The sequence below is a fragment of the Stylophora pistillata genome, chromosome 9 (assembly GCF_964205215.1).
Source record: "Stylophora pistillata chromosome 9, jaStyPist1.2, whole genome shotgun sequence".
NCBI classification, from domain to species: Eukaryota; Metazoa; Cnidaria; class Anthozoa; order Scleractinia; family Pocilloporidae; genus Stylophora; species Stylophora pistillata.
Window position 1 is genome coordinate 1,029,446 of NC_142527.1, and position 26,051 is coordinate 1,055,496.

At 39.2% G+C, this 26,051-nt stretch overlaps 3 protein-coding genes, 1 long non-coding RNA gene and 1 other non-coding gene across 5 annotated transcripts; 2 read left to right on the forward strand and 3 right to left on the reverse strand.

Moving 5' to 3' along the window:
- Nucleotides 1-1,877: 1,877 nt before the first annotated feature.
- Nucleotides 1,878-3,727, reverse strand: LOC111327212 (uncharacterized). The gene is made up of 3 exons (XM_022931342.2): nt 3,521-3,727; nt 2,306-2,458; nt 1,878-2,156 (listed from the first exon to the last, which is right to left on the reverse strand). Exons 1-3 carry the CDS (start codon nt 3,725-3,727, stop codon nt 2,037-2,039), a joined length of 480 nt encoding a protein of 159 aa, XP_022787077.2. The 3' UTR covers nt 1,878-2,036.
- Nucleotides 2,490-5,142, forward strand: LOC148722745 (uncharacterized). The gene is made up of 3 exons (XR_015992045.1): nt 2,490-2,504; nt 3,501-3,811; nt 5,128-5,142. It is a non-coding gene; the product is annotated as an uncharacterized LOC148722745 (long non-coding RNA).
- A 2,531-nt stretch (nt 5,143-7,673) lies between these two features.
- LOC111327137 (uncharacterized) lies at nt 7,674-9,739 on the forward strand. Its single transcript, XM_022931249.2, has 3 exons — nt 7,674-7,975; nt 8,662-8,793; nt 9,467-9,739. Exons 1-3 carry the CDS (start codon nt 7,721-7,723, stop codon nt 9,587-9,589), a joined length of 510 nt encoding a protein of 169 aa, XP_022786984.2. The 5' UTR covers nt 7,674-7,720; the 3' UTR covers nt 9,590-9,739.
- Nucleotides 9,740-9,780: 41 nt separating this feature from the next.
- On the reverse strand, nt 9,781-11,118 carry LOC111327845 (melanocyte-stimulating hormone receptor-like). The gene has a single exon (XM_022932140.2). The coding sequence runs from the start codon at nt 11,011-11,013 to the stop codon at nt 10,027-10,029; it is 987 nt and encodes a 328-aa protein (XP_022787875.2). The 5' UTR covers nt 11,014-11,118; the 3' UTR covers nt 9,781-10,026.
- Nucleotides 11,119-14,189: 3,071 nt separating this feature from the next.
- Nucleotides 14,190-25,639, reverse strand: LOC111326721 (uncharacterized). The gene is made up of 12 exons (XR_015992044.1): nt 25,400-25,639; nt 22,899-23,173; nt 22,047-22,194; nt 21,260-21,565; nt 20,692-21,034; nt 20,039-20,178; nt 19,114-19,480; nt 17,841-18,065; nt 16,300-16,545; nt 15,734-15,865; nt 15,132-15,617; nt 14,190-14,787 (listed from the first exon to the last, which is right to left on the reverse strand). It is a non-coding gene; the product is annotated as an uncharacterized LOC111326721 (transcript).
- Nucleotides 25,640-26,051: the final 412 nt, after the last annotated feature.

Sequence of the window (26,051 nt, forward strand, 5' to 3'; positions counted from 1 at the left end):
GAAAAAAAAAAACTAGCAACACTTAAAGCAACTGTAAATCTAGTTCAATATTGTGATTTGTCGAGTGTCCATTTTCAGCCCTACGTGCATCACTCGACAGCCTCAAACTGAGAATGTAATTGAATGATGGAAAAAGCTTGCGGTAATGATAACAATGTTCTTGAGGAGGATGTCAATTTATTTCAACACATGACAATATTCCAACTTTCCAACCTGTATGACCCAGCTCTGTGTTCATCTATCCACTTCAAAAAATCAGGCCTCATTGTTTGCAGTGAAAACCAAAGGAAGGCCTGCGGATCCTGATCGAACAGATGTACGCAGAATATGACAGGAATCCATTGATTCAGGCTATATTCGTGAACCTCGCAGGTTGTAGCGTGTCATGATTTAACCCTGAAAGTGGGCTATGCAAAACGAGACAGAGAAAGTAGTAATTGAGATATTTTGGTCATAAATCGAGTTCAACATCACGTTTCAGTTCGCTTTTTCACAACTTTTCGTTACTGGTAACTACAATGATACAATTTTATTATCTAACTACACTTAGTAGAGTACAAATAACGCCATAGACGAGTACAAATATCACGCGATATTTGTACTCTAGAGTACCGGCTAAACAGGTTTTCTCGCGTCGCGCAAGCGAAGAGTTGAATTGTAGTTACGAAAAAAAAATGGCGGACAATTTGAATCATATTTCCGACGACGAAGAGTCAGAATGGCTGGCAAATATACATCCAAGTTTATTAGATGAATCCAACGTAGAAAAACAGCTAGACGAGCTGGAAATTTCTTCATTTATTGAAGAAAATAGAAACAGCAACACGACAACGCGCCGATTCCGTTCCGCTTCGCATACTTCTGTCACGCACTCCCCGTAAATAAATATCCGCGAAATTCGCACGCACTGAAATAACAGTTTGGCGTGTTGGATAATAAATAACTTATAACGAGTTGTGCCGTATTTTGACGAGCCTGTAGGGCGAGTCAAAATACAAATAACGAGTAAAAATACTCAGCGATACTACACAACAAAACGTCTAATAAGATATATATATTCACACACCAATTGGCTCCGAGCCATAATAACATATGCATCTATAATTAGCCACCCTAAAGTCTTCATCACGCCACGAATCACTCTGCAAGCACGTGTGTGGATCATGAACTTTGCCCGTTAATTGTTGACTTGTAATTTCAGTTGGTATTTTTTTTTTTGCGACTTTCACAAAAGATTCCCTTAGACGGTCGCTATGATTCCTTTTTATATAGGTTGAGGGTTTTTGGACTTACGAAATGACGAAAGAAATATCTAACAACTATTAATTCGATTAAGATATAATTTTCACCATTTTCAGCAAGTAGTCAAGTTTATTTTGCAGCGCATTAAAAACAAAACGCAAAGATGAACCATGAGTGTAAGTTAAAACCTTTGTACAACCGCTCCCCACTCTCCAAAAGGAAGGTGAAAAAGGTTGGAAAGGGTAGTTTTTGCCAATTTCACTCAAACCACAGAGACTGTTTTGCCAGTTGGGATTTTTTGTGGGTTAAGCTAAATTTCCTACTGTAACATTCTCTCGTTTTATATCAACGGCCATAACATTTGAAAAAAATGCCAAGTATAAAGAGTTCAAAGATATTATTGATTATAACCAGTAAGTTATATGTTTCCGTGTAAATACTTTTAAATTGTTTTCCAGTACTGATCGCGAGAGGCAATAAACGCTATAAACTGTTGCAGTGGCTTAAAAAGAAATCCTTTATTCCCTTTTCGTCTTTTTGTCAACACTGTCAGTGAGGACCCAGTGAGGATTTCTTATGGTTGGTCATGGTCTCAAATTGCTGGACTCTGACACGTTATTGAAGAAACAGATAACTCATGTTGTTCTCTCTTTTATTGACTAGTTCTCTAATTGCCTGCATGTTACATCAAGATAATAATGAATTATTAAGGAAAAACTTGAGCCTGATTGCACATCATCTGGATCGATATCTTGCTATCCGTTGCCATTGTAGCATTGTAACTTGTCTTGAGGCTAATTTTCGAATTTGCTGACAAACTCATAGCACTGTCTGAAGCGAAGGAAGCAACATAACTTTCCTGCACAGGATGGACTCAAAGCCCTACACAAACCGAGCAGCGCCACACAGCCTTTCTGCAAGAGGAAAGGAACTTCCGATCAGTTGAGTAACAAACTGCTTATCTGCCTGTCCCTCGCGGTTTATTTTCTTGAAAAGCAATTTTATTTCTTAGCATTTATCATGATAATTCATTTCAGTCTCATTTACTAGATCAAGTTCTTACCTTCAATGGACTCATACGCACGAGGAATCCTGGGTGGTTTTCGGGTTTATGATATCTAATGCACTCAAAGAACTGGTCACCGCAACAAAGCTTTTGACAGGCATCTTGCTTCGCCTTGAAGATACATATCTTTCCTCGAACGACGCAAGGTTTCTGTAACGAAACAGTAAAGGACTTGAGATTGACAGCATTTTAACAGGTATTTGTACATTAAATTGTGTTATGTTGTTTATTACAATAATAGTTCTGCAAAGCTGGCGCTATAGAGAAGTAAAGGGCCAGCAAAATATAAATTATAATGTTTTTACCAGAAGCAATTACTAAGAGGAATTTTTCACAGTGATTAATAAAATGAAACCTGGGACTGGACATTCTTTCCTCAATAAATCTAGGATCTAAAAATTACTAGGATAAGATTTCGCCATGAGTTTTGTGTTATTGGAAATGGGAGTTTAACTGATGGAGGAAATAGTATGTTTCCCCAAATACAAGTTTCCTCCCTTGAAGTTCGCCCAGTCTTACATGTAAAACGTTCACTTGCAAGGTACGTTTTTCTGCAAGTCGAAGTCGATTCTCTACTATTCTAAAACTACTGGGTTACGATACTAAATTGAAAAAAAAAATTCAAGGTTTTTTAATTGTTTGGAAAATTAAATACCAGTTTGACCAATTTATGGAAGTAATTTTTCAGCAAAATGACTGGACTCTAGCTTAGGCAAGTTAAGCCAATATATCCACTTTGTAATACTGAGCATTTTAAAAATTCTTTTATTATAGACTTAGTTTTAAGCATAACTTAGCTGTAAGTAATTAATACATATTTTAGCCATTACACTTTATATGTAACACTTGATATGTATTTTATCAGTGAAAGAAAGACTATTTATTTATTTTATTTATTTATTTATTGCTATAAGAGGGGTCACGGAGAAAATTACAACACAAGTCTGCTTTCTAGGAATATATTAGTCAAAAAGGAAATATGATCAAGATGAGAACAAAATGCAGCCGAAATATTAAGTTGTTTAGCTCAGAGTAAAGCATAATTCTCTTAGATCTGTGGGCGGACTCATAGCAAGTGAGCTTAAAATGGGGCGAAACCTCCAGTTGCCAAGAAAATGAGAACAGCTAGGACAAAATTTAGGTTGGGAACCGAAATCATTTAAGATTTTCTCCTTTGTCCTCGGGCTTTCAGAACACTATTTATGGACTCACCATCCACGGTTCGTAGAATTCGTTGGGATCGTTGGCATCGTTAGAGATCAAGGTGTTATCTGGCAAGTTAGAGTCTCCAACAGCTTGAGCCATTCTATTTTGATGATCCTCTTCTAAAAGATGATAGAAAGCTTTGTTGAACACCAGTTGATTGGCGAACACTGCTGCAAAGGCGCTTAAAACGAGAAAAAGTGTTAAAGCCTTCATGCTGCCTGCAAGATGTGTGCAACTCAATGACACTGCGATTTCAAGACAACTAGTCCGTCTTATATAGGTTGAGGCCGTTATCAGGTAAGTCTCTGTGGTATTATTAGGAAAAGTCTGCTGGTAAATTTTATTTGGACAGCTTTGCTCAGTAAATAAGTTTTAATCCCAACAAAATAAGTGTACAGTAGTCGTGTCGATAAAAAAATATGAACAAAGGAATTTACACAGATGTTAAACGTTATAACTAAAGAGACAAAAGACTTAATATAACCTCTTCTTGACATTTAATACTTGCAAATATATTAAATTCTTGAGGCCTGTTTTCAAGAATTTCGTTATTGTTTTTGCTTCCCACCGCTAAAGATATTGGTTTATTTTATACTTGATGATTAATTTTTAGCAATTTGTGATGTCTTGCACCTTACAAAAGATGAGCGAAAAATATTTGTTGAGGAATCTTAGCCGTTGAGCTGTTATTACAATTTTCAATCTCTGCCCAACGGCCGGCCCTTGCTAAAAGAATTTGCTCTCTAGCCGAGATTCAGTGTGAGTTCAGTTTTGACCGCTAAGAGATTCAGAGAATTTATGAAGAGGTTGGGGCGAAATATTCTTTTGAAACAATTGCAATCCACTTCCCTTCACACAAGTAACAAATCAATGTTTTCTCAAAGGCTTTAAGTCAGAGGGAAAAATCATCTACAAATACTAATGAATGTCCTCCTCAAGCCCCATCCAGAAAGCCTGAATTTTTGAAGGAAAAATTGATCATATCAGACGCGTACGGTTTCTTATCAAAGCCATGCGCGCTTATCAGATTTCGATTGCAGTGATTAACCCCACAGCTTTAACTCCCAGGAGTGATAAACACGTAACTTCTCTCTACAATGTCCATACATTATCCAGCAAACAGATAGTGAGAATACTCAAATTTATCAAGTGGAAGTTCAGTGTTACCTTGATGGAACACCAAATTCTCCTAGCCAATTTACAAGCAGCTAGAGGTGAGAATTAACGAGCAGATCTTGGAAGTTGTGGATTAAAAAAGACTAAGTAGCTCCAGGTTGATACGAATCGGAGCAGATTTTTCTGTCATTGTTTAGTGCAGTCTCGCAAAAACCCAGGCCAGAGTGGCTTTTCCATGACGGCTGTTCCAGTTTTTTTTTTTTTGTTTTGTTTTGTTTTTTAACAAAAATGACTCTTAGATCATTTTGATAATAAAAATACGCACATTAGAAAATATTTGGATTTTTCCAAATGTCTGGCTCTGTTCATTTTACTGGGTAAGAACAACTTAAAGTTGAATTAACTTTTCGTCTCTCTCTCACGCCGCTGTTAACATATTAATCAATTTCTTACACCGCTCGCTATGACTAAGCTTCCGTTTTTTTATGTTTGCACAGATTTATAAACAGGCGAGCACCTCATAACTGGAAGACAAAAGGAAAGGCGTTAGCAGTGCTAAGTGTATCATTTAAATTATCTGTAACAAAAAACTCCCAAAAATGTAATAACAAACTCGATCATTTTAGTCTCCTTAGAGGGTTTTGTTTTATTGTATTTTTTTATTTGCTCGTTCTAAATAACATCAAGCCTTTTGTAAACCATGGGCCATTTGTTACTAGCACATAGAAAGATCACGCTTCTTTGATGACAAATGTTTACAATCCTAATATGAGCCCACTCGTGTTCCACGCGTGCTCCACGCGTGGTAGCACTACGCATTCTCCCCAGATATAGGTGCTATATTTTCTTTTGATACAGAACATGTTGTCCGATAGTTATAAAACCAACGTAGATATTTTACAAGAGATAGTAATGAAAGATAATGAAAGAAAACTCTTAACTCATCGATCGTCTGGTTCAGGAAAACCTGTGGTGATCTGTAATCTTTCACCCAGCTCTTCCGTCAAGGTGTTCACTTCACTTCTGGGACCTGAAATTCTTACACCATTTCAGTTGTCTCAAAGACGTGCTAGTTTCGATTCTTTCGCACTTTTCGTCTCTTTCCTTAAAATCACTTAAAGCGGTATCAGACAAAAGTGTTGTATTCATTTAACAAGTTATGACCAATTTTACTGACTTAAAATATGAAAACAACAACACTAGAACCCGTTCAAATGAAAACCTTTTCTTTACTCCTGTCTGTCTGCAACTCAAAACAAGCGCGTTGATCCCCCGTTTTTATCATCTTACTGCAACGAGCATATCACGATTCATCTATTTACATGGTTTGAAAAATGTTATGCTTAGTTTGATGACAGCTAATTTAAGTTGACCGTTATCTTACTCTACAGCTTTGTTAATTACCTAGCAAAAAGATAGATGTTCGGATATCCCGATTGCAATTAAATGACGAGTAATGGTAATCGAATCTGTTGCTATGGTGACGCTCCATATCGAAGAAAATACCCTAACTTGTCTAGAAACGACTGAGAAGTTATGTAATTCCATTCTCGAAGAACAAAGAACAAAAAACAAAACTAAACAAAACAAAAACGAAAAAAGTTACGGTTCAAATAAATTGTAAATGCAACGAGTTATTTTTAACCACAGCAGAGATTTGGGCTAGACAAGGGCAGAAGTATGTATTCAACGCAACCTTCACCAAAGCCTTCAAATGGTCTTTTCAGGGCTAGCACATTTGTAGTAACCTGACTTGCTTATGTGAAAATCGAACTTCAAAAACATTCAAATTCGCTACATTCGTTCTCACGAAGGGCTAACGCTCGAAACGTCAGCTTTGAAACTCTTTACGGCGGCCAATTTACAATATCAACTCAGTTTATAAAACCAGATTATCTAGTTATACCTCCCTCCCCCTCCCCCTCCCCCCCCCCCCCCCAATGCAGCAGCCGAGTTCTTTAGAAACTTACGCCTTTTTCTATTTCAAAAGGAGTCTTTCGTGTTTCTGAGCTTATATTTTTACACAAGGCATAATTACCCGTTTATGCAGTAACTTAACAAGTGGGATATCAATAAATTGGGCAAGTGGAATACATTTTCTTAACAAACGATGGTTTTGCAGATGGCCATATTACATTATACGGTTAGCAGAAAACATGCATCTTTCGTTCATAAGAGAAACTTGGTTTTACATCAACTTAGGCGTATTGTTTTCACAAATGATTAACACGATCTGTCTGGTTGCAAGCGTATAAATTACAGAATAATGTAGATGTGAGAGGAGGCATGGCCCAGATACAAATTAGATCTGTTGTGAAAAATGACCCAAAATTCCCTGAACTTTGAGCAACCTCAAAAACGTATTTTCAGTTTTGGGCAAGTGATACTCACAAACACATTCAGTCCTAAGTCCTTTTGTCAATCTAAGAGATTTTGAGTCTGAAGGTCACCAAAAAGCTTTCAACTCAAAATGTGGTATGAAGTTTTTAAGGACAAAATGCGCCGCACCGGTCTAAAATGTTAATATTTTAAAGAATCTTAAAATATGGTTTAAAAATAGCTAGGGGTTTTCTCTGAGTTGTTCTGGAAATCCTCGATTAATTCCGAGTCGAAGAATGGAAGGGTACCTCCTTTACGTTATCATTAATTTTTTTCCTTCTTTTTGCAATAAGAGTTAAGGAAGGTTTGCTTGAGGAGAGCTCTTAATTTGTTTGCTATATACAAAGTCCGTTAAATAAATATTTCTTAACTTTCCCGAGAGACTTTAATTACACTAGGCTCAAAATTATGAGTTTCCCACAAAACCGCTTGACTCTGACTAAAACGTCAACACAAATCAAAAGCTTAGGGAATCGGTGAGAAAACAAATATATTTTTTAATTTAACACAAGAATCATTTCTTTTAGGCTGCTCTAGAAATAGACGGGAGGTGGTAAAAAGCTGTCTAAACACATCTGAGAGGTTTTTGTCTTCTTGATGAAAGATGCGCGAGGAACGTGGACCCCTCGCTTGAACAGGGTTCTATATAAAGAAACCCGTGAATCCCTTTTCACAACGTGTTTCTAGAGCACTTAGACCAGACGCGTCAACATGAAGGCAACTCTAGCTTTGTTGTTCCTTGCAGCACTTGCCGTCTTTGTTCAAGCAGAATGGGCGTCGGAATTTCATCCCCATGCCATGTTGGAGTACGCCAGAGGAGAAGAACATGAAATGAAGAGGCAGCTTTTCCATTTGGTGAAGATGGACAATGGCTTTGAGACAAGCTTCAAGCGAGAGTTTAAGCCAAGCTTTGAGCCAAGCTTTGAGCCAAGCTTTAAGCCAAGCTTTAGCCCAGGCGTGATAAAGGTAAGTATAGAGTCACACCCAACACAACAGTTAAACATCGGGCATGAGCAAGGGGATCAATTTTTGCCGGCTGCACGCCAGATTCCAACGCACAATTTCATGTGAAAATATCAGAATTGCAAAAATAAAAATGTAAATGAAAAAATCTAGGAAAAAATGGGACAAAAGTAGGAAAAATGAAAACTCGCGACTACTTTTTATATGGTTTTAAAACAAGTCGCTGGCTAGTGTGGTCGTTTAAACCTCTTGTTATACGAATTGGTTCTGAGGGTCCAAAAGCCCACAAACCAGCTGTTACAACTTTCGCACCTGCACAGACATTTGACCCTTTCCCCCCCCCCCCCCCCCATGTGTTATCACGGCTATGATGAGAGGATGAGGTAAGCTCACAAAAAAGTAGGAAAAATAGACGTTCAATTCGTTTTTCGTAAGATTAAGATAAAGAAAATCAATCCTGTCCCAGACAGTCAGTTGATGAGGACGAGCAAAAAAAAGGGGGGGGGGTGGCAATGAGTGAAAAACATAAGGTAAGAGCATGGTAAAAGTTAGAAAGAGATCTGAGTTTCCGATTTCGACCGATTCGCGATCCCCCACTGAACTACAGAAAGCTCGAAGAGATGAGTTTGCTCCCCGGCTTAATTACATTCACTTCATTTGATTTTGGTCTTTTTTTTATTTGATTGAAGTGTGCAATTCAGTTCACGAGATGTAAGAAAAGAGCAGCTAATTCCTGTGATGTGCTGGGATGTATCAAGAAATTTGGAATTTGTTTGGCAGGTCAAAACGTCCAACTACCAAAGCCAGTGGAAGAGTCAGTGGTATGCTCTTGTTTCTTTTTTTCACACTCTCGTCAATTCTCTCTCTCTCTCTCCTGACCTCCCGTTTCATTAAATAACTCGAAAAGCTTTAAAGTTAACCATTTTACTACTCGGGTTTCGTTCTCCCAACTTCAGGCGTCAGATCACGTTGTAAAACCTTGAAAATTTAGACGTTTTACCATTTTTTGCGTTCAATTCAATTTCCCTCCTAATATCATTTTAATTATCGCGAGAACACTATATTAAGATCACTCAATGATCGAGTCCCCTCATCTCGTACCCAGTATGCAACCCTTTCCCCCCAACCCTGCGATCAACAATGAATGGTCCCCCGTTCCTCTGTGATTGGTCCAGAAAAAGCGCGCCATCCTTCCAATCATCCAGATCATCATTATCATCATCATCATCATCATCATCATCATTATCATCATCATCATTATCATTATCATTATCATCAGGGCTAAATGCAAGACTGAAAACAAACACGACTAGGTCACTCGTGTTTTCCCTTGCTCTACGCAGTTTTGCTTGTTTTCACTTTGAGTACTCATTGGCTAATGATAATGTAAATGATAATGATAATTCGACACTCAGGTGAATTCTGCTTCATAAGCCTTCTGCTGCTTATGCTCTCTGACCGACAGTTTTCTATTCTGTTTAAACATTATTCCAGAAAGAATGTCTTCCGCTGATCCCGTATTGTCTAAAGCTCAGCGGCGAATCGTGCGATGAAAAGCTTTGCTGCTTTGTGCGGTTTAAAGAATGCATGTACAACTACCATACTGGAAAAGCTTAAGGGAAAAGGCTGGAGTAAGGATGAAAGACCCCTTGTCACGGAAACCGGAAAAATGTAACAGAGCCTGCAAATTAATAGTAGTTTTATATCGATATCATGTTGCCATAAAGTAGCAAGTGTAACATTAAAAAAGCCTGATTGTCATAAAAATGAGTCTTTATGAATGATTGATCGCATTCCCAGTTCGTTCCGGGTAAAAGTGGTAATTTCGTGGACTGAAGTACAGGGCGAAAACAAAACGAAAACATGTCCGGCATGGCTCAAAAGTCTGATGGTAACAAATGTGAGTCACGTTTATCGAATTTCATCATACACTGAGTCATCCATCATCGAGGCGACGATTTGTTGTGTATCCACTCAATCATAATATGACGTTTAAGCAAATATACAAGTCACTAATAAGTCGCTTAATTAATATGAAATATACAATTCGCATGCTACGTTGCATTTGTCTTATAAAGATTCTTAGACTCGTTAAGATCTTCTGAAGAAAGGCTCGACTGTTCTGTCTTATGTCCTTTGCCTTCCCTTAAACGGTTTTTCTTCCCACATTTACACATACTTTTATACACTCGACGAAACGTTTTCAATTGTAAGCTGTACAAGATTGGATTTAAGGAGCTGTTGCTTAAAACGAGCAGGAAACTCATGTCTCTTAACCAATGAACGACAGCACAATCGCACAGAGAGCAAAAATACAAAATATAAATGAACAGACAAGAGGGGACAAAACAAAACAAAAACATCCCCAACATCATCAGGTAAAGCTTGGTTAGATTGTTTTCCAAAAGCAGTGACTTTTTCCTTTCGCATTGTTGATCGCCACCTTCATGTAAGATTCCCACTTGAATCGTGCGAATGCGGAGAGATCTAAATATCCGGTAATAAGCGAAAACTAGAACACATGTTGTACTAAGCACTGCTGTGTTGGCAAAAACAAACGCAAAATTGATGAAACCGATCTTGATATACGCCAATGATAGTAACATGGACACGATCCATGCCGCCATGCAAATCTTCATGGTCAAAGACAAAGTGACATGGGATTTATACCACAAAGAATACGATATGGCTAGATATCTATCAATTGCAAGTACACCAAGGGTTAATACTGAGGAAGTGCATGACATGAAGTAGCTCAAATGTGTAACATACACGGCGAGATCTTCCACTACACTCCCCCGCACTTCCTGAATCGTGAAGTACGCCGCCATCGGTTCTGTTATGGCACCCGCAGTCAAATCTGCCAGCGCCAGGTTGGCGATTAAGACAGTGAAAGGTTTCCTTAGTTCTTTGTGAGGATCTTGATAGACCGCTAACAAGACGAACAGATTCCCCAGGATGGTGATGCATAAGAGGAACAGCGATATAGTCATAGAAAAATAGGAAAGATATGTTGGTGGTCCTCGAGTATCACAATCCATCTCAGCGTTGTCGCCGTTGGTCCGTCAGATATCGGAAGTTGAGGTGTCGTGCACAAACGTTTCTCAACAAAGAGGCAAGAAAACTAAGACAATAAAACAGATATAGTCAACTTTTGCATAGGAAAGAGGGTGAATTTTTTAAAGAAATAAAGGAATAATTAAAAGAAATAGAAGAAATGGTTCTTAAACATTTGAGTTGGCATATCTTACCTAATATACTCGTTTCAATGGTTCAAATTCTTTTGTTGATGTCTCTTGAAATTTCCAATCCAATGAAATAGGCAAAGAAATGCTAAAAATTTGACGAGTTGATATTAAAACTCCTCGCCAAGTTAAAAAGAGCCAAACAACGGTTGATAACACGGCTATTGACTTTTGGCGAAATAGTGATCGAGTCAGGCTGTTAGGGCAGGAGGAAATTGAATGTCAAATTATCGGTTGGTTTAATGACACAGACGTACGTGTTGAGAAGGTGGCTTATGATAATATTGTATATTTTTTTAAGATGGAAACAACACGAATTCAAAGTAGACTATAGGAAATTTTAATATCTAGCGTTTTAAACTGAATTTTATTTACCAACCTACATTTACAGTCTATGAAATTGTCGGAGAAGATATTCAAAAAATCCTCTAACAATCCTTTTGGATTCTAAGCTAAATTAAAAGACATTGTTAAAGTTGCCTTGACAGAACAACTCAGCGCCCAGAAGGCAAAACACGCACTCATATTTGTTGACCTAAGGACTGGCCGAAGTCACCTAGTCAAACATGAATTGATTAGTTTCCGTTCAATCAACTTCGTGCAACGTTGAAAATGAGTGTTCATTATTATCAAACAGTATTTGGATCTTTCCTATTAGTTAATTGACTTGTGGCTTTTGTAGAGGTAGTATATTCAAGTTCCATTGTATAAAATCTTTCTTTTGTTTTCGTTCAGAAATGCAAAGTTTTGTTCTTGTTGCATATAAAAAAATTGAATAAAGGAGATTTTAAGCCAGTAACTTGCCTTCAACCTATGGTTGTCTGCACTCTAATTAAACATTTGAAAGTGGTTGATTGAACTTGGGGTTCTCTTTCATTTTATAATTGCGAGGAATTTTTTATCTCGGTGCATGAATTGATTAGTTTCCGTTCAATCAATTTCGTGCAACATTGAAAATGAGTGTTCATTATTATCAAACAGAATTTGGATCTTTCCTATTAGTTAATTGACTTGTGGCTTTTGTAGAGGTAGTATATTCAAGTTCCATTGTATTAAATCTTTCATTTGTTTTCGTTCAAAAATGCAAAGTTTTGTTCTTGTTGCATGTAAAAAAAATTGAATAAAAGAGATTTTAAGCCAGTAACTTGCCTTCAACCTATGGTTGTCTGCACTCTAATTAAACATTTGAAAGTGGCTGATTGAACTTGGGGTTCTCTTTCATTTTATAATTGCGAGGAATTTTTTATCTCGGTGCATAGTCCAAGTAAAGTACATTAGTCTTGGGATAACCACCAAATGTTTTATGAATAGCAAAAGGTAGTATGGCTGTAGTTCGTAAATTCAAAGCACGACCTCATAAGCTAAAATTTGTCACTGATGCACTTTGGTCATCGAAGAAAATTTTACTTAGGTAAAAAAACCCTTAACGACATCCTTTCAATTAAAAGCTGTTTATGTATTCAACTGTTCATGAAATGTCGTCTGTGGCAAAAAAAAATTGATTATCTACCATGGGTTTGGCTATATTACCCAAGTGTTTAATATGCTAAATGTCACTTTTCCATTTGGATGAATTAAACAGAAAGTTTTCTGGCGAACATGGGCGAATATACAAAACATGAAGCTTTTCCATTCGTGCCGTTTAACCCTTTTCCAGCACGCAAAAAACCTTATAATTTGGCCATACAAAACTTAAGCTCACTTTGTTTGTCGTTATATGAGGTATCCCTTACAATATTTGCGGTTTTGAGACACCGTGGGTTCAGACTTTGGGATCACGTGACCTAGATCACCCGCTCGCGTTTGGATGCGTTCAAATCGATTCGTTTCCTCGCGTTTCTAAGTGTTTTTCGAGCCATTTTTCCTCTACAGAAGCCCTCAGGACAGCATCATTGAGCTGGAATGTGGGTAGAGGCAAGCCTCTGAAAGAAAACAGGTGAGAGGTGGTTTCATGTAGACTGGACCGCCAAAATGCTTTCATGCAAGCTTGGCAAGTTCACAAGTCAAGTCGTGGCTCTGGCCCAGCTGTGGATGGCTACCAGGACCTACCAAGGCTTTTTGGGCCAGTTTTGAGTGGCAAAAGCCTCGATCGATGTGATATTTTGCTGGTAGGACTGGGTGGCCCGACGCGATTCTAATAATTTGTTAAAATGGAAATGTGAGGTGTTGCCTTCTCGAGTTGTGGTGGAATTTCCCAGAACTCTTTTCGGTCGTAAACCAGGCAAAGGTTGTGTTTGCGACACTAGCTTTCGTCAAAAGGAGGAGCAAGGGCTAGCGGATAAAGTGAGAAGGCATTTCCCAGCCAAACAGCAAGATCTGGCCCGGAGGTGTGGTTTGAATGCAAACTTTTGATTTCTTGTGGAGCAGAATGCTGGATTTTTGGGATTTGTTGTTATATGAACGGTTCACTGCAATGGAAATCGGGAATCATTGTGGGTGTTTTAGGCTGCAATAGGTGTCACATCAAACAGCCTTGCAATGTACACACTTACATAATGTTGTCTCAATTTCAACAAGAAACAAATAACAGTAGTGGGTGTTTTTACACCCATGTATGCTTATGTCTGCGTGGCTTGCTGGAAAAGGGTTAACGTTACCTTTTTTCCTAAATTGCTATCTGAACTTTGAAGGAAGGATCGTTCTCAGTACTCGTATCTTTTTTAAGTTTTGTGAAATTATTCTGATATTTTTCAGTTCTGGCTAGGATAAACGAAATTCATTTGCGTTTGATATTGAATATTCAATCAAAATCCTTTAAAATAGGTAGAACAGATAATCCTCTTTAATTAGTATTTGCGTTCAGATTTCACAAAGTGTTTGATTTTTAATTTTTTTTATCACAACTGTGGTTACCACACAGCTCTTCTTTCTTATCCCCGTTGTTTTTATTTTAGAATTTTAAATGATAAACTGGGATCGAAAATGGACTACAGTTTAACTTAAAACATTACTAGAGCAGCGGAAACTGACGATGCAGTTCTGCAAGGATTTTATTTTTTAATTGGACAACAAGTAAAGGACGAGCAATGCAATAGTGTTAGGTATAAGTAATTGCTTAAAGAAAAAGGAACTGTTATGTCCTAATGTAGTAGCCGCAGACACTGATACCAAACGTTGAAATGACACGTTATTTCCAGTCAGTTTGGTTAGTTAGTGGAAGATCGCGGGAGTGATTCGCAAAACTGAATTTGCACATCAGCAGGGATACCTCACACAGCCGGAAAAGCAAACCTTTACACCAGATTATCTATGTCTACAAGGATAAAATATGAGGAAAGTTTACAGTCCATGAACCACACGAAGTCCCTTGTAATGCCTAACCCATTACACAGTAGTTCCAGAAAACCAGATTTTTCTTGCTATCTTCACTTTGGATGTCACTTCTGCACCGTCGATCCCCACAAAGGAGATGTCGAACTTATTCTTGGTCAAAGGGTCTTGTACCTCTCCACCCGCGATCTGTGGTGAACCAGAGATGCTCGGAATCTCCACCTCAATTCCATATCTGAGCAACAAGTCTACGACCTCCTCCGTACCAACATTTTCAGGGGCACCATCGAGCTGAACCACCTTTAAATTAGAAACAGAGAGGATTATCTTGAAAAGGTGTTCTCCTTGGCTGGACTCCAGCTGAATAACTAGCCAGGAGGAGGGGGTGGGGGTCTTATTGTTGTGTCGTGGGGCTAGAAGTATACTGTCACGATGATCTTCTTAAACCAGTAATAAATTTGTAACCGTGCCCCCCCCCCCCACTCAACTCAATTAAATCTTAGATAAGCTTCTTCTCTTATGTGAAGTTGATAGAGGTGATCGTCAGTAATGATGATTAAAAAAAACTCCCTCTGAGAAGAAATCATTTTGTATGTAAGACTGTCTGTTGAAAGCCAAAGCCTTTGAATAAAAGAAACATTTACCTGAAAGAAATCTGGACTTTTGGTTGGAATGTGAAACAGGAACACACTCTTCTTGTCGCCATACATGAAGTAGGTTCCGTGATCTTGGTAGTCGCCTTTGTCAAAGTGCTCGTACCGTGGAACATCGATGATCTTCATCTTTGCAGACATGAACGGATTCTTGTCATGATCAGAAGGCATACCAACGAAGCAGTCGAACTTTTCCTTTTCCTCAGCGTACTCAGACTCTTCGAAGAAGGTTTCATGAAATCTTTGCTTTTTGCTTCTAAACACGATTGGTTGAGGCTCCATGCTGGACTTTAGCAGTTTTTCCTGCATGGACATATACCTCTCGGCGTCTTTGTCGTGGAGGAACTTCAGTTTCACCACATTGTCATACTGCTTTGAAACATCGTCGAAGTCTCCGACGTAAGATGCAATCACTTCATTTTCCTGATTGACAACTCCCGTGGTGACAAAGTTGTGGAAAGCTTTGGGATCGGTACACTGAAAAAACAGTCATTGAAGTTAAAAACAAGAGCTATCGTAACTGACAAAGAGCCTTTCCATTTATTCTCTCACCTAGTATGTACAAGATATGACACTCCATGAGTCACCCTTACCGTTCCAATTGCATTAAGGATTGCATTCCTCAAAATGGCACCCATGTCGTCTAAAAATTCTGTGGATGTGGCCCATGGATCCATGCAGGTTGTGATGATGTATTTGACTGGTGTGTCATTGTTGTGTTCCAACTGAATTTCGAGAAGAGAAAACATATAACCGTGAACGAGGAAAATATTTAAAAAAAAACCTGTAATCCAGGTTGTATTAATTGGTTCACTTGGCTTCCCGCTGTGATTGGTCGGGAAAACTCATGCCTTTCTCTCGACCAATCAGAACTAAAACCAAACACGGCTTGGTCAGTCATGTTCTTTCAAGCTTCAGAGAGTTTGTATTTAACCAGGGGTTCTTATTGGCTCCTTTTAATATCATCCATTCCTCTGATTACCCATTTTAAGTAATTTGATTTTGGTTTACGACACTTGAAATCAACAAGTGCGGTTATAGGCAGTCATCCGGTCACAGTGACTTTTTGTTGTATCTGCTAAAGAACGATGAAACGATGGATCTTGACCAACGGGTCTTGAGAGAAATTTTTATGATGTATTTAAGCCCTCTTACTTACCCCTAATCTTTTCTTGAAATTTGGAACAGCAGCACTGTGCTTATGGGGAACCAAACTTGATGCCGTAACAACCAATGGTATTCGATGCGCGGTCTGCTCACTAGATGTGTGACACAGGTCCTGGAACAGTGCCAAGTTGATTTCATTACACTTTTCAACATTTTTGTTTCCTTTCAAGTTGACAGAAAAACACGGTATCATGGTGTCGGGACCAACTTCCAGAAGATACTCCATAGCTTCCTGATCCTGTAAGTTAAAGAGCCAGCAATTTATTTAAAAGTCAAGACTTGTTTGCTTGTTGGATCCAGATACGATACAGAGAACATTTATTCCAAAAACAGAATTTCATCAACATTTTTTTTTATTCACACTATTCAGGTAGAAGAAAAGAGAGCAAGAAAAAAAAAGCAAGTATAGAAAACAAATAATAGAAGATATATAATTATAATACAACTATAATACAGTTAGTGTGCAACAGCCAAAGTAGCAAAGCTTTCGAGTTGGCTGCTACTTACTTACAAGTAAAGAAAGGAACGAAGGAAACAAATAATAATTAAGACTAAACTAATTTACAAGGCAAGAAGTATTATGAAAATAGAATGGAGCTGTTGCATTAAAAATTACAGAAAAGTCGTACAATAAAAGTAGATATGATCACAGAGTGAAACTTAGTTGGAAATTCAGAACTATGACTGACATTTGAGAAGACGATTTCTATACCGCTCTTTAAAGTTATTAATAGGGAGCCGTTTCAAGATGTTTTAGAGGCAGCAGATAACCGCCTCCCGGTTAGCTCAATGGATAGAGCGCTGGACTGTTGTGCGGGAGGTCGAGGGTTCGAGCCCCGGCGGGACCCACAATCAGGGTCTTAAAATAATTGAGAAGAATTTGCTTCCTTTCTATAACATCAAGAAATGGTTAGATATTCTAGTCTTCTCGGATAGGGACGAATAAATGGAGGTCCCATCTCCTGCAGGGTTGGGGTAGGAGACGTTCATTTCCCACACACGAGATTACTGTGTGATGGATGTCCTCCCCTGGGGTGGGATGGGTGGGATGGGTGGGATGGGTGGGATGGGTGGGATGGGTGGGATGGGTGGGAGAGTGGACTAGCACGAATGGTTTGTATGTTCCTTTCTAGTCCTTCCCCACTGCAAAAATTAATTCAGTGAAAATGGAGTAAATTAACAAAGGTAAATTTGCCAGTGTTGGTCCTTACTTTTGGTCGATGAAAATTACCCTTGGAGGCTTATCTGGTGCTATACTTGTTCAAGCTAGAGACTGTTCTGAGGGAATCATGAAACAGTGAAGGAATATTGGAGGACTTGTTAAATATCTTATGTGCGAGAGCACTCCACGCTTCCTGTAATTATTTTCATTCAAAAAGAGTTGAAACTCCCATTAAACTGAGGATTAGTCTCTTCCAATATGGCCGCCTTTAATATGCCAGACTCTTCCAATAAGGAGGACGTAATATTTGGTGAACTCTTCTCGATACATTCACTACGTGACTCAGCACATGCATCGTTAAAAAATTATACCTTTGCGAGTTCTTCGTTGCTTTTCCCCAGGATTCTTTCCCTAATAAACTCTTTTTGCTGCTTCTCAGACATCTTTTTGTATTTTTTGGGAAGCGCTCTTGTTGTTTCCAAGACAAAATTGTCATCGTCCTGAGCTAGAGTTACCCACAGGCAGTACATGATCTTAGCAGTAAACATGCATTCAGCCAGGATACGGCCGTATCCATTTTTGTGGAGACCGATGACCTATGATCACATGGAAGTAAACATTTATATACCATCAAGACAAACTGCATAAAAAATCTTGGAACATTATCGGATTGTACAAGACTGAATGAGGAATTCTTGTTACTCAATTAAACGAGGAATATTATTGGGATTATTTAATATATACCAGCGTGGAACTGACAAAAAATTCTGAAAGTAAAAATATTAATTTCTCCCAACATGTGATTTCGTTGTTCAGTTGGAAGAAGCGCTTAAAGAGTATCAGGGAAGTACGGTTTCAGACCTTAATTTTCAAGTCTTAATATTTTTCCAAACTCCACTTCCTCAAACTACAAGTCTGAAGGCTGATAATTTCGAAAGAAACTGTTTGGGGCTGCGTCGGTGGGAGTAACGAAATAATTTGGATATATCAACAAAGTTGAAATGGTAAATCGGCCGCCGTAACGATTACAAAATCTGACGTTTCGAGCGTTAGCCCTTCGTCGGAGCGAATGACGAAGGGCTAACGCTCGAAACGTCAGCTTTTGTAATCGTTACGGTGGCCCATTTACCATTTCAATGTTGTTCATATATCCAAATTATACAAGTCTGAAGGTCGATTCATTACTTATTTGGTACAGAACTACAGGTCAAATTTGTTTATATCATATACTTATTGAAATCTAAAACCTCAATGCATGAATGTCGCCAACAGTGTCCGTGTTTTTTTTTTTTTTTTTAGAATTAAGGAATTTTTTATATAGAAGCTAGGGAAGAGCAGGTCGATAATTAGGAACAGTTCGTTATTCACTGTGGGGGGGGGGGGGTCTGAGATTTTTGTTTGGGTTTGTCTAAAGACGAAATTTACCTTACCCCTCACATAAGGCTCTGTACTTATGATCAACCCTCCCCCCGCCTCGCCCGTCAGTCAATTTTCTATAGTCACTCTCTTAACTCTGTTAGCGCAGCGACCACTGCTTCCTTCACTGCCTCCCCGTTCCCGCTGAAAACTACACGCTCCTTTCCCAAAAAATATTCTCAAACCCCCCCCCCCCACCCCCGCGATAAATATCGAGTTGACTCTTACCCTGTTTGCCAACATAACCCCGGCGGCTGCAGCTCCAGGTTTGGATCCTTCGATACCGATGTCTCCGAGCGTCATATCTCCATGGTAATACACAACAGTGGTGGTGATCTGAAGAAAGGTGTTCATCAGCCTGTCTCTAACATAACGCCCCAGCAGGATAAGGACAGAAGCCGGATTTGTGCGGATCAATAGTGATGGTATCGCATTGGTCGATTGCTGACAGCTGCTTTTTAACATACGGACTCAGCCACAACTTGGGAACAAATCCCTCACTAGCAGCGGCCACAAGATTACTCTTGGGGTCTCGCAGCATGCTACAGAAATATCCTCCCCAGGCTCCGTCCGCGTGCACACTGAAGCAGAGGCCCTGAATGATGACAAAGAAGTCCGAGTGAAATAGATTGGCGCCCTAGCATTGTGATTGCAATAATGTGAAAAAAAAAGTGACGATTAACCTCTCGTCTTGAATTGTATAAGAGGAAAGAGAGAGAGAAAGAAATGTGAGTCCGGAAATCAATCATAATTGTAACCTGATCTGTTCCCTCCGTTTGTAGGCGAAAATTCGCTAGTTAGTCATTTGAAGTTAGTTGGACAGTAACAACCTAAAGACAACAACAACAAACATGATCCGCTCTTCTGGAGTCCTTATCCCGACGACAGCTTAATTAATTCCGAGCCAAGCCCGAGGATAAGTCGTCCAGTGATGTCTCAATTTAGCAAGGTCTCAGTATTCTTCTCAAAATTAGTAAGAACTGCAATAAAACCCCTGTAACTCGACCAGATCCAATTTCCCTTCACCCCAATTGTTCAGTCATCCTCTATCAGCTAACTCAAACCATTTTTTGTGGGAGCTTGAGTTAGCGGGATCTGTTGTAGAGAAGGTTCATTCTGTTCAATTAGATGTACCTTAGCCAATTAGATGTACCTTAGCTCTAAACTTCTCTCGCAGTTCCAAAATCGCTGTGAGTGGATCCATCGCACTCTCTTCTGTTGTCCCCATGACAGACACTACTGTAATTACCGGAATCTCGTTTTCTAGTTTTTGCTGCAAAATTCTTTCCAGATCTGAAAAGAGACAGTGTTAAGTGAGATTCACTAGACTGGTACAAGTCAATTGGTACAAGTCAGTTGGTACAAGTCAGTTGGTACAAGTCAATTGGTACAAGTCAATTGGTACAAGTCAATTGGTACAAGTCAATTGGTACAAGTCAATTGGTACAAGTCAGTTGGTACAAGTCAGTTGGTACAATTCAGTTGGTACAAGTCAATTGGTACAAGTCAATTGGTACAAGTCAATTGGTACAAGTCAATTGGAAGTCGTAGACGTCAGTGAGACAGTTGGAAAACACTTCGAAGCAAGATTGTGTCTATCGACCTACATTCCTTCCTCTTCACGTAGGATTAAAAAATATATGAGCATGGCTGAATACTCAAAATACACACAGCTAAAACCTAAGCCAGACAACATTTCCCGCGAATTCAATTTTTTCCCAAACGTATTCTCCTTTTGTTTTAATACCTCGTCTACTTTGTCGAATTTTGCCGAATCAAACCTAAAAGTTTTCATAGTGCACAAACCCTTTGGCTCCATTCGGGCATCTTCGTCAACTGCCACCATGACGAGGCTTTCTCGTCCCAGTCCTAGAATGGTAACTGCTTTGGTCAGCGATATGTGCGATGTACTTGGTACAATCACACAAGGACTCTGTGTCAGCATGTGGCGGCGAGCAAACTCTTGCGCACCAACAGATTCATAAAGATACTGGCCCATGATCCCCATGAACTCTTGATGTTGGAGACCAGTTAAGTCTTCCACATCCTTTGGCATTCGCAGAATGGTGTCTACGTCAAGATTGAGAAGTTCCCATTGGGATGCACTTTGAACTTCTCCTTTTTCTCCTTCTCTTTGAGGAAAGGTGACCTAATCAGGAATAAAGCAGAAAAGACGTAGCAGGAAAATGTTTCCTTTTTTGTGCTTGGACATGTCAGCCATTTAAAAGTTACGCAAATGTAATCAGTAAATCTACGAAGGGATTTCATGGCGCCTGGAAAATCTATTTTGTCTATGCAAATGAAAATTATGGTTTGAACGAGTCCCCCATACACAAGTTATATGGCAGTGGTGATGCAAGTACTGCTTATTCACCTTGTAGCCTCTGGCAGCAGCAAGTTTTTCTTCCTTCAGCAAAGCCTCCTGCAATCCTAATGGAAAGTATTTGACATTTCTTCCCGCCCAAATTGCTTCAATGTTGGCAACAGACCCACCAGCAGTCAGGTGACCCATGGCTTTATCGCCATCATATCCCATCATAATACACAAATCCTTTCCAACTTCCACCTCGAACTTTGTAGTGACGGTCGATGCCTCCGCAGCGCAGTTGTTCTGGTTAAACAACATGGCAGACATATAGCCGAGGTTGGCTGGCATGGCTGTCTCCCAAAGAACATGTCCCTGGAGACAAATGGAAGATTTACACCTGTTTAATATCATTTTTGTTCGTAAAAAAACATAAACTGCAGAAAACTTGAAAAAAAAAAAAAAAGGTAAAAGAAAACTTGTTCACTTGGTTCATCGTAGCCATAGAGTGGGATCGAAAATCTGACATGATGGCAAAATCTAACCATACCTATTTTTCGGGAAAGATGTTTCTGAGATAGAGTTTTGCTGATAACAAATGGAATTTTTAGAACATGCCATGACCAGGAGTCCATGACCAATTTGTTGTTTAAATGTACATATCGTTCCTATCTTTCCAATTCTAGAGGAGGTGGCATGTACCTATGAAAGCCATTAGAATGGTACAGAGCTGATAAGTCGAGAAACTGATAAGCTGGTGTTTTTGAGAACGTTAATAAAAGTTAACAAAACCCTAACTGAAAGACTCACAAACCTAAATAAGACGAGCTTTAAAATTACAGTGGTGGAAAGTTACCTTGTATCTCGAGCTAAAGAAAGGCACAGATTTCTCCAGGTCTGTTTGCAAGTTGTCCATTTCTGTCTTCAAATGTTCCATAGAATTCTTAAAGGATGTAGTCTCTCGAAGCTCATCCGTAACGTACGGCGGATCACAGGGGAAATAGCTGAAGCATTAAACACAAACCCGGTCGTTTATGTACTTGCGACCAAATTTGAACAGTTGAGCAAATGAATAAAGTCAAATAAGAACTGTCCGCCTCTTGAACAAGTACCGTCAAAGGAATCGACCAGACTCTGGTTAGGGTTCGATTGAATTTTCCAGCTGACTTGGATGGAACATCTCAATGGACACCACTTATCACAGTGGGTGAGGAAGGATTTTGGTTGTGCGACAATAAAATTAACCTGATCTCCCTCTTACGCTCTGCAGTATTCTAAGGATCCCTCTTCATACAGGCAGTCAACTTTCAATAGCCCCACTTTAACTAATCGCCTAAAATCTTCCGACCTCCCCTCCCTAACAGGTGATTTATAAACACTGGTCCCTAAGGTAACCAAACAAGGCACGCACATGGATTTTTTTCATGTTATCACCAAAACTGTTTGCGGGGCGTATCCCCTGCGGATGGCGAAAAATCAATTGGAAGGGATGATTGACGAGGGAAATTGCTTAGCCGTTCCTCGGTTAAAACAACTTTTTCTTCGATGTTTATGATCACCCGATCTTTATTTAATTTTTAATTCCTTTACGTCGCGGTGTCTTTGTCTCTTAACATTCTGAAAACACAAAGGCCAGAATCAGGCGTTCATTACAGAGTTAACAATGGCTGTTAATAAGATAGAATAATGGATCGCTAGTTGTACTTACTTGTGACGAAATGAGATATGATGGTCGACAGCTCCCGTCAAAAGGTCTCTAAACACATCTCCATTTTCTGCTTTGGGCCCCAAGAACCAAGCCCCTAAGGCTGCCCAGTGATCATGTTTGCCCTTTTTAGCACCTCCCGGGTACAAAGCTTCTCGGCGCGGAGTGTACATGGGTGCCTTGGACAGTCGCGGTCTCTTTCCTCCAGAGCCGGCTGCTTGTTGGGCAGTTCTTTTTGGGCGCGGCCGAAACATGGTTTCAGTTCTTTCCTAGGAAAGCTTTGGATCAAGAAAGTGATGAATAAAGGTGGGATAATTATAAGTCAATTGTTTTAAATGGATAACCCCAATCGTGGAAGAAACATTGAGAAATATCTGAGCAACTGCGCATCCACTCCTCCCCTAAAGTAACTCTAACCCAAAGTTGTCGTTGAATGACTTTTGTTTGGTAAGGGCACAGAAAGACCACATGAGACGAAGCAACCTTTATGCAAATATTCAAAATCTTTAGGGGTTGTTATGAATAAAGCTCCCTCAATTGCATTTCTAAATTACATCTCGGCCCAATTACCAAAATAAACTTAGAAGAAATAATAAAATTTTAGACGAACAAACTCTATGAGGACTATGAATAAAGCTCTGAAAAAAACTCTGTCAAGAAGCAAATGAAAATTTTGAGCGCTAACATTGGTGTCTAATTAAACCCGTCTTTCAGACCAAGAAGATTGGCCAAATTCTCGCTCTAAAAGAGAAGGAGTCCCCTATTGTCAAAAATCAATGCGTGGATTATAAATTCCGAATGTGATCTGTGCAACGCAAATTAGGTCTGCTATACCGCCCGACACTTACACCAGCGCATTAACGAACACAAATACTCTGGAATCGGGAGACATCTTGAGGAACACGGTTTATTGAAGACTGATTTGATTGATAAGCAATTTTCTGTTCTAAAGAAATGTACATCAAAGTTTGATCGTCTAATTTTTGAGATGTTATTCATTAGGGAACTGAACCCCAAGTTAAATACTCATGAAGACTCTATTCGCGCCAAACTCTTTACGTGACTCTGCGCGCGAATATACGACTCTGCGTGTGAACTCTGTGTTATTTACATATTTTTAATTTTGTTATCCGTGTCTCTTAGGAACTCTTTTACATTTATATTCCTTCTTATTTTACTCGTTATTGACTTGATAGTGACGTTAAGCCATAGTTAAGCGAACGTCGAGACGTTGTCGTATTCTTCTTAAACCAAGATGGTTTTTAATTACATATCTAAACCACATCTCGGTCTGAAAACCTTGGTCTCCCTTTCTACTCTTAACGGCCCCCGGCCAAAAGTACGCTTTACTACACGTGGTTGAAAAATTCCAATGCAACGACTTTGCTCTCTCAGTCACGCATACTTCTTGCGATAATGTTACTCTCTGTTAGTCTTACTTGAAGAGTAAATCGGTAAGGGCGTTAAGACGCGAGCAGGAGTTATCACCAGAGTGGGCATGGCTCTAATTATAGCCTCGGCCAAAAAACCAGAGTGGGCATGGGTCTAATTATAGCCTCGGCCAAAAAACCAGAGTGGGCATGGGTCTAATTATAGCCTCGGCCAAAAAACCAGAGTGGGCATGGGTCTAATTATAGCCTCGGCCAAAAAACCAGAGTGGGCATGGGTCTAATTATAGCCTCGGCCAAAAAACAAAGATTGACTCTTTTATGCATTCGTTTGAAATAAATAATTATCAGCCTGTCTCTTTGATTTGCTAAGCAAGAACAATGCCGTTTTAGTGCCCAAAATGGATGCATATATCGATTTAGCTGATAATCACACCACTACCGAAAATCATATACGAGTTTGATAAAATCTTTAGCGATGGCCGCTGATTTTCAAACAAGCATTTGAATGCAATATAAATTGCCCAAACATGGTGGGTGATTTCGATTCATGGTCGAAAGCGTTTAAAATTTGTAAATAAAAACTTGACCGGTGGGAATATTATAGTCGTTGAGTCGCGTCGGTTCAACTGAGCCGTAATCCTTTCAAAAAATATATTTATATCGCATCTGCACGCACTGAAAATTAACCACAGAATAAACAACTTCGCAAAGATACGTTATTTGAAGTGTTGAGTATCCTCCCGATATTGTACCTCGATGTTTCACGGCGACAGGGCGCTCTGAGAGTCCCTGAGGATAAGTTGCATTACAAAGTTTTAAAAGAATACGAATTCCAGATGCAAGGTATTCCAACTTAGAACCGTCAAATTTTTTAGCTTTTTGACCAGTTACTGGGCTCAGATAACTTCCTGCACACTTGAACACTTGTACAAACTAAGCCATGGAAAATATTTTGTGCACCGCTGAATGTAAATTTCTCAGAATTGACTTAAGCTTCAGTCAGCGCGTCCAATGCTAATTTTTACTAAAATTTCACAAAGGCTTCATTTGCGTTATTTAGAATTCTATTCCAATTGGAATATTTTAAAGAACGTAAGAGTGCGTATTTCTTACCTGAGATATATCGGAGCCTTGCAAAGTTGTTCTGCACAAGCTTAAGATGGACGCAGATTTACCCTGCGGAGTATGTTATTGGCGTGGCTGACCTCTCCAGGGACTCGACCAATAAGATCACAACTGATTGTCTTTACTTCCTTTTCAAAAAGTATCAGATAAGCAGTCGAGGCCTACTTGTAAAGAAGCCGACAGATTCCTCTCACAAATATCTTTTGTTTCGGGCACGTTTTGGACCTAACCATGCTCAACCTTCAAAAGAGCCTTCCCGTTAATTTATTCAGTCTTATTGTGCGAACTAGAAAAAAAAAAGTTTTTACTCGAATCGGGAGCCCCCAGAGCAAATTGTAGCACAGTTGTTTTTGCCTACTTTCCACAATGTCACCTTTACTAATCACAAGAAGCGTCAGTTTGAACAGAATCTGTGTTCCCTGAGGATGCATAGCAAATCCTATTTACAATAGCTACGGTGCTAAATTATATGCGGAGACCTTCAAATTGTTTTGAACACTGTCAGATGTTAATCATGCATGCACAAGAGTATGTCCTGTCGAAAGTTTAGCATAATGGACTTCTCTATTCTAAGCCCTCGTTCAATTTGTTCCATTATTTCTTTCCAAACTTCGGTCCCAAAACAGAAGAAACTTATACT

Excerpts from the sequence above, each read along its gene's own strand:
- LOC111327212 (XM_022931342.2), bottom strand. The coding sequence starts at position 3,727 with ATGAAGGCTTTAACACTTTTTCTCGTTTTAAGCGCCTTTGCAGCAGTG. Across the intron at positions 2,459-3,520 it reads AATTCTACGAACCGTGGATG|AAACCTTGCGTCGTTCGAGG; the intron begins GTGAGTCCATAA and ends GTTTCGTTACAG. Across the intron at positions 2,157-2,305 it reads TGCGTATGAGTCCATTGAAG|AAAGGCTGTGTGGCGCTGCT; the intron begins GTAAGAACTTGA and ends TTCCTCTTGCAG.
- LOC111327137 (XM_022931249.2), top strand. The coding sequence starts at position 7,721 with ATGAAGGCAACTCTAGCTTTGTTGTTCCTTGCAGCACTTGCCGTCTTT. Across the intron at positions 7,976-8,661 it reads TTAGCCCAGGCGTGATAAAG|TGTGCAATTCAGTTCACGAG; the intron begins GTAAGTATAGAG and ends ATTTGATTGAAG. Across the intron at positions 8,794-9,466 it reads AGCCAGTGGAAGAGTCAGTG|AAAGAATGTCTTCCGCTGAT; the intron begins GTATGCTCTTGT and ends ACATTATTCCAG.
- LOC111327845 (XM_022932140.2), bottom strand. The coding sequence starts at position 11,013 with ATGGATTGTGATACTCGAGGACCACCAACATATCTTTCCTATTTTTCT.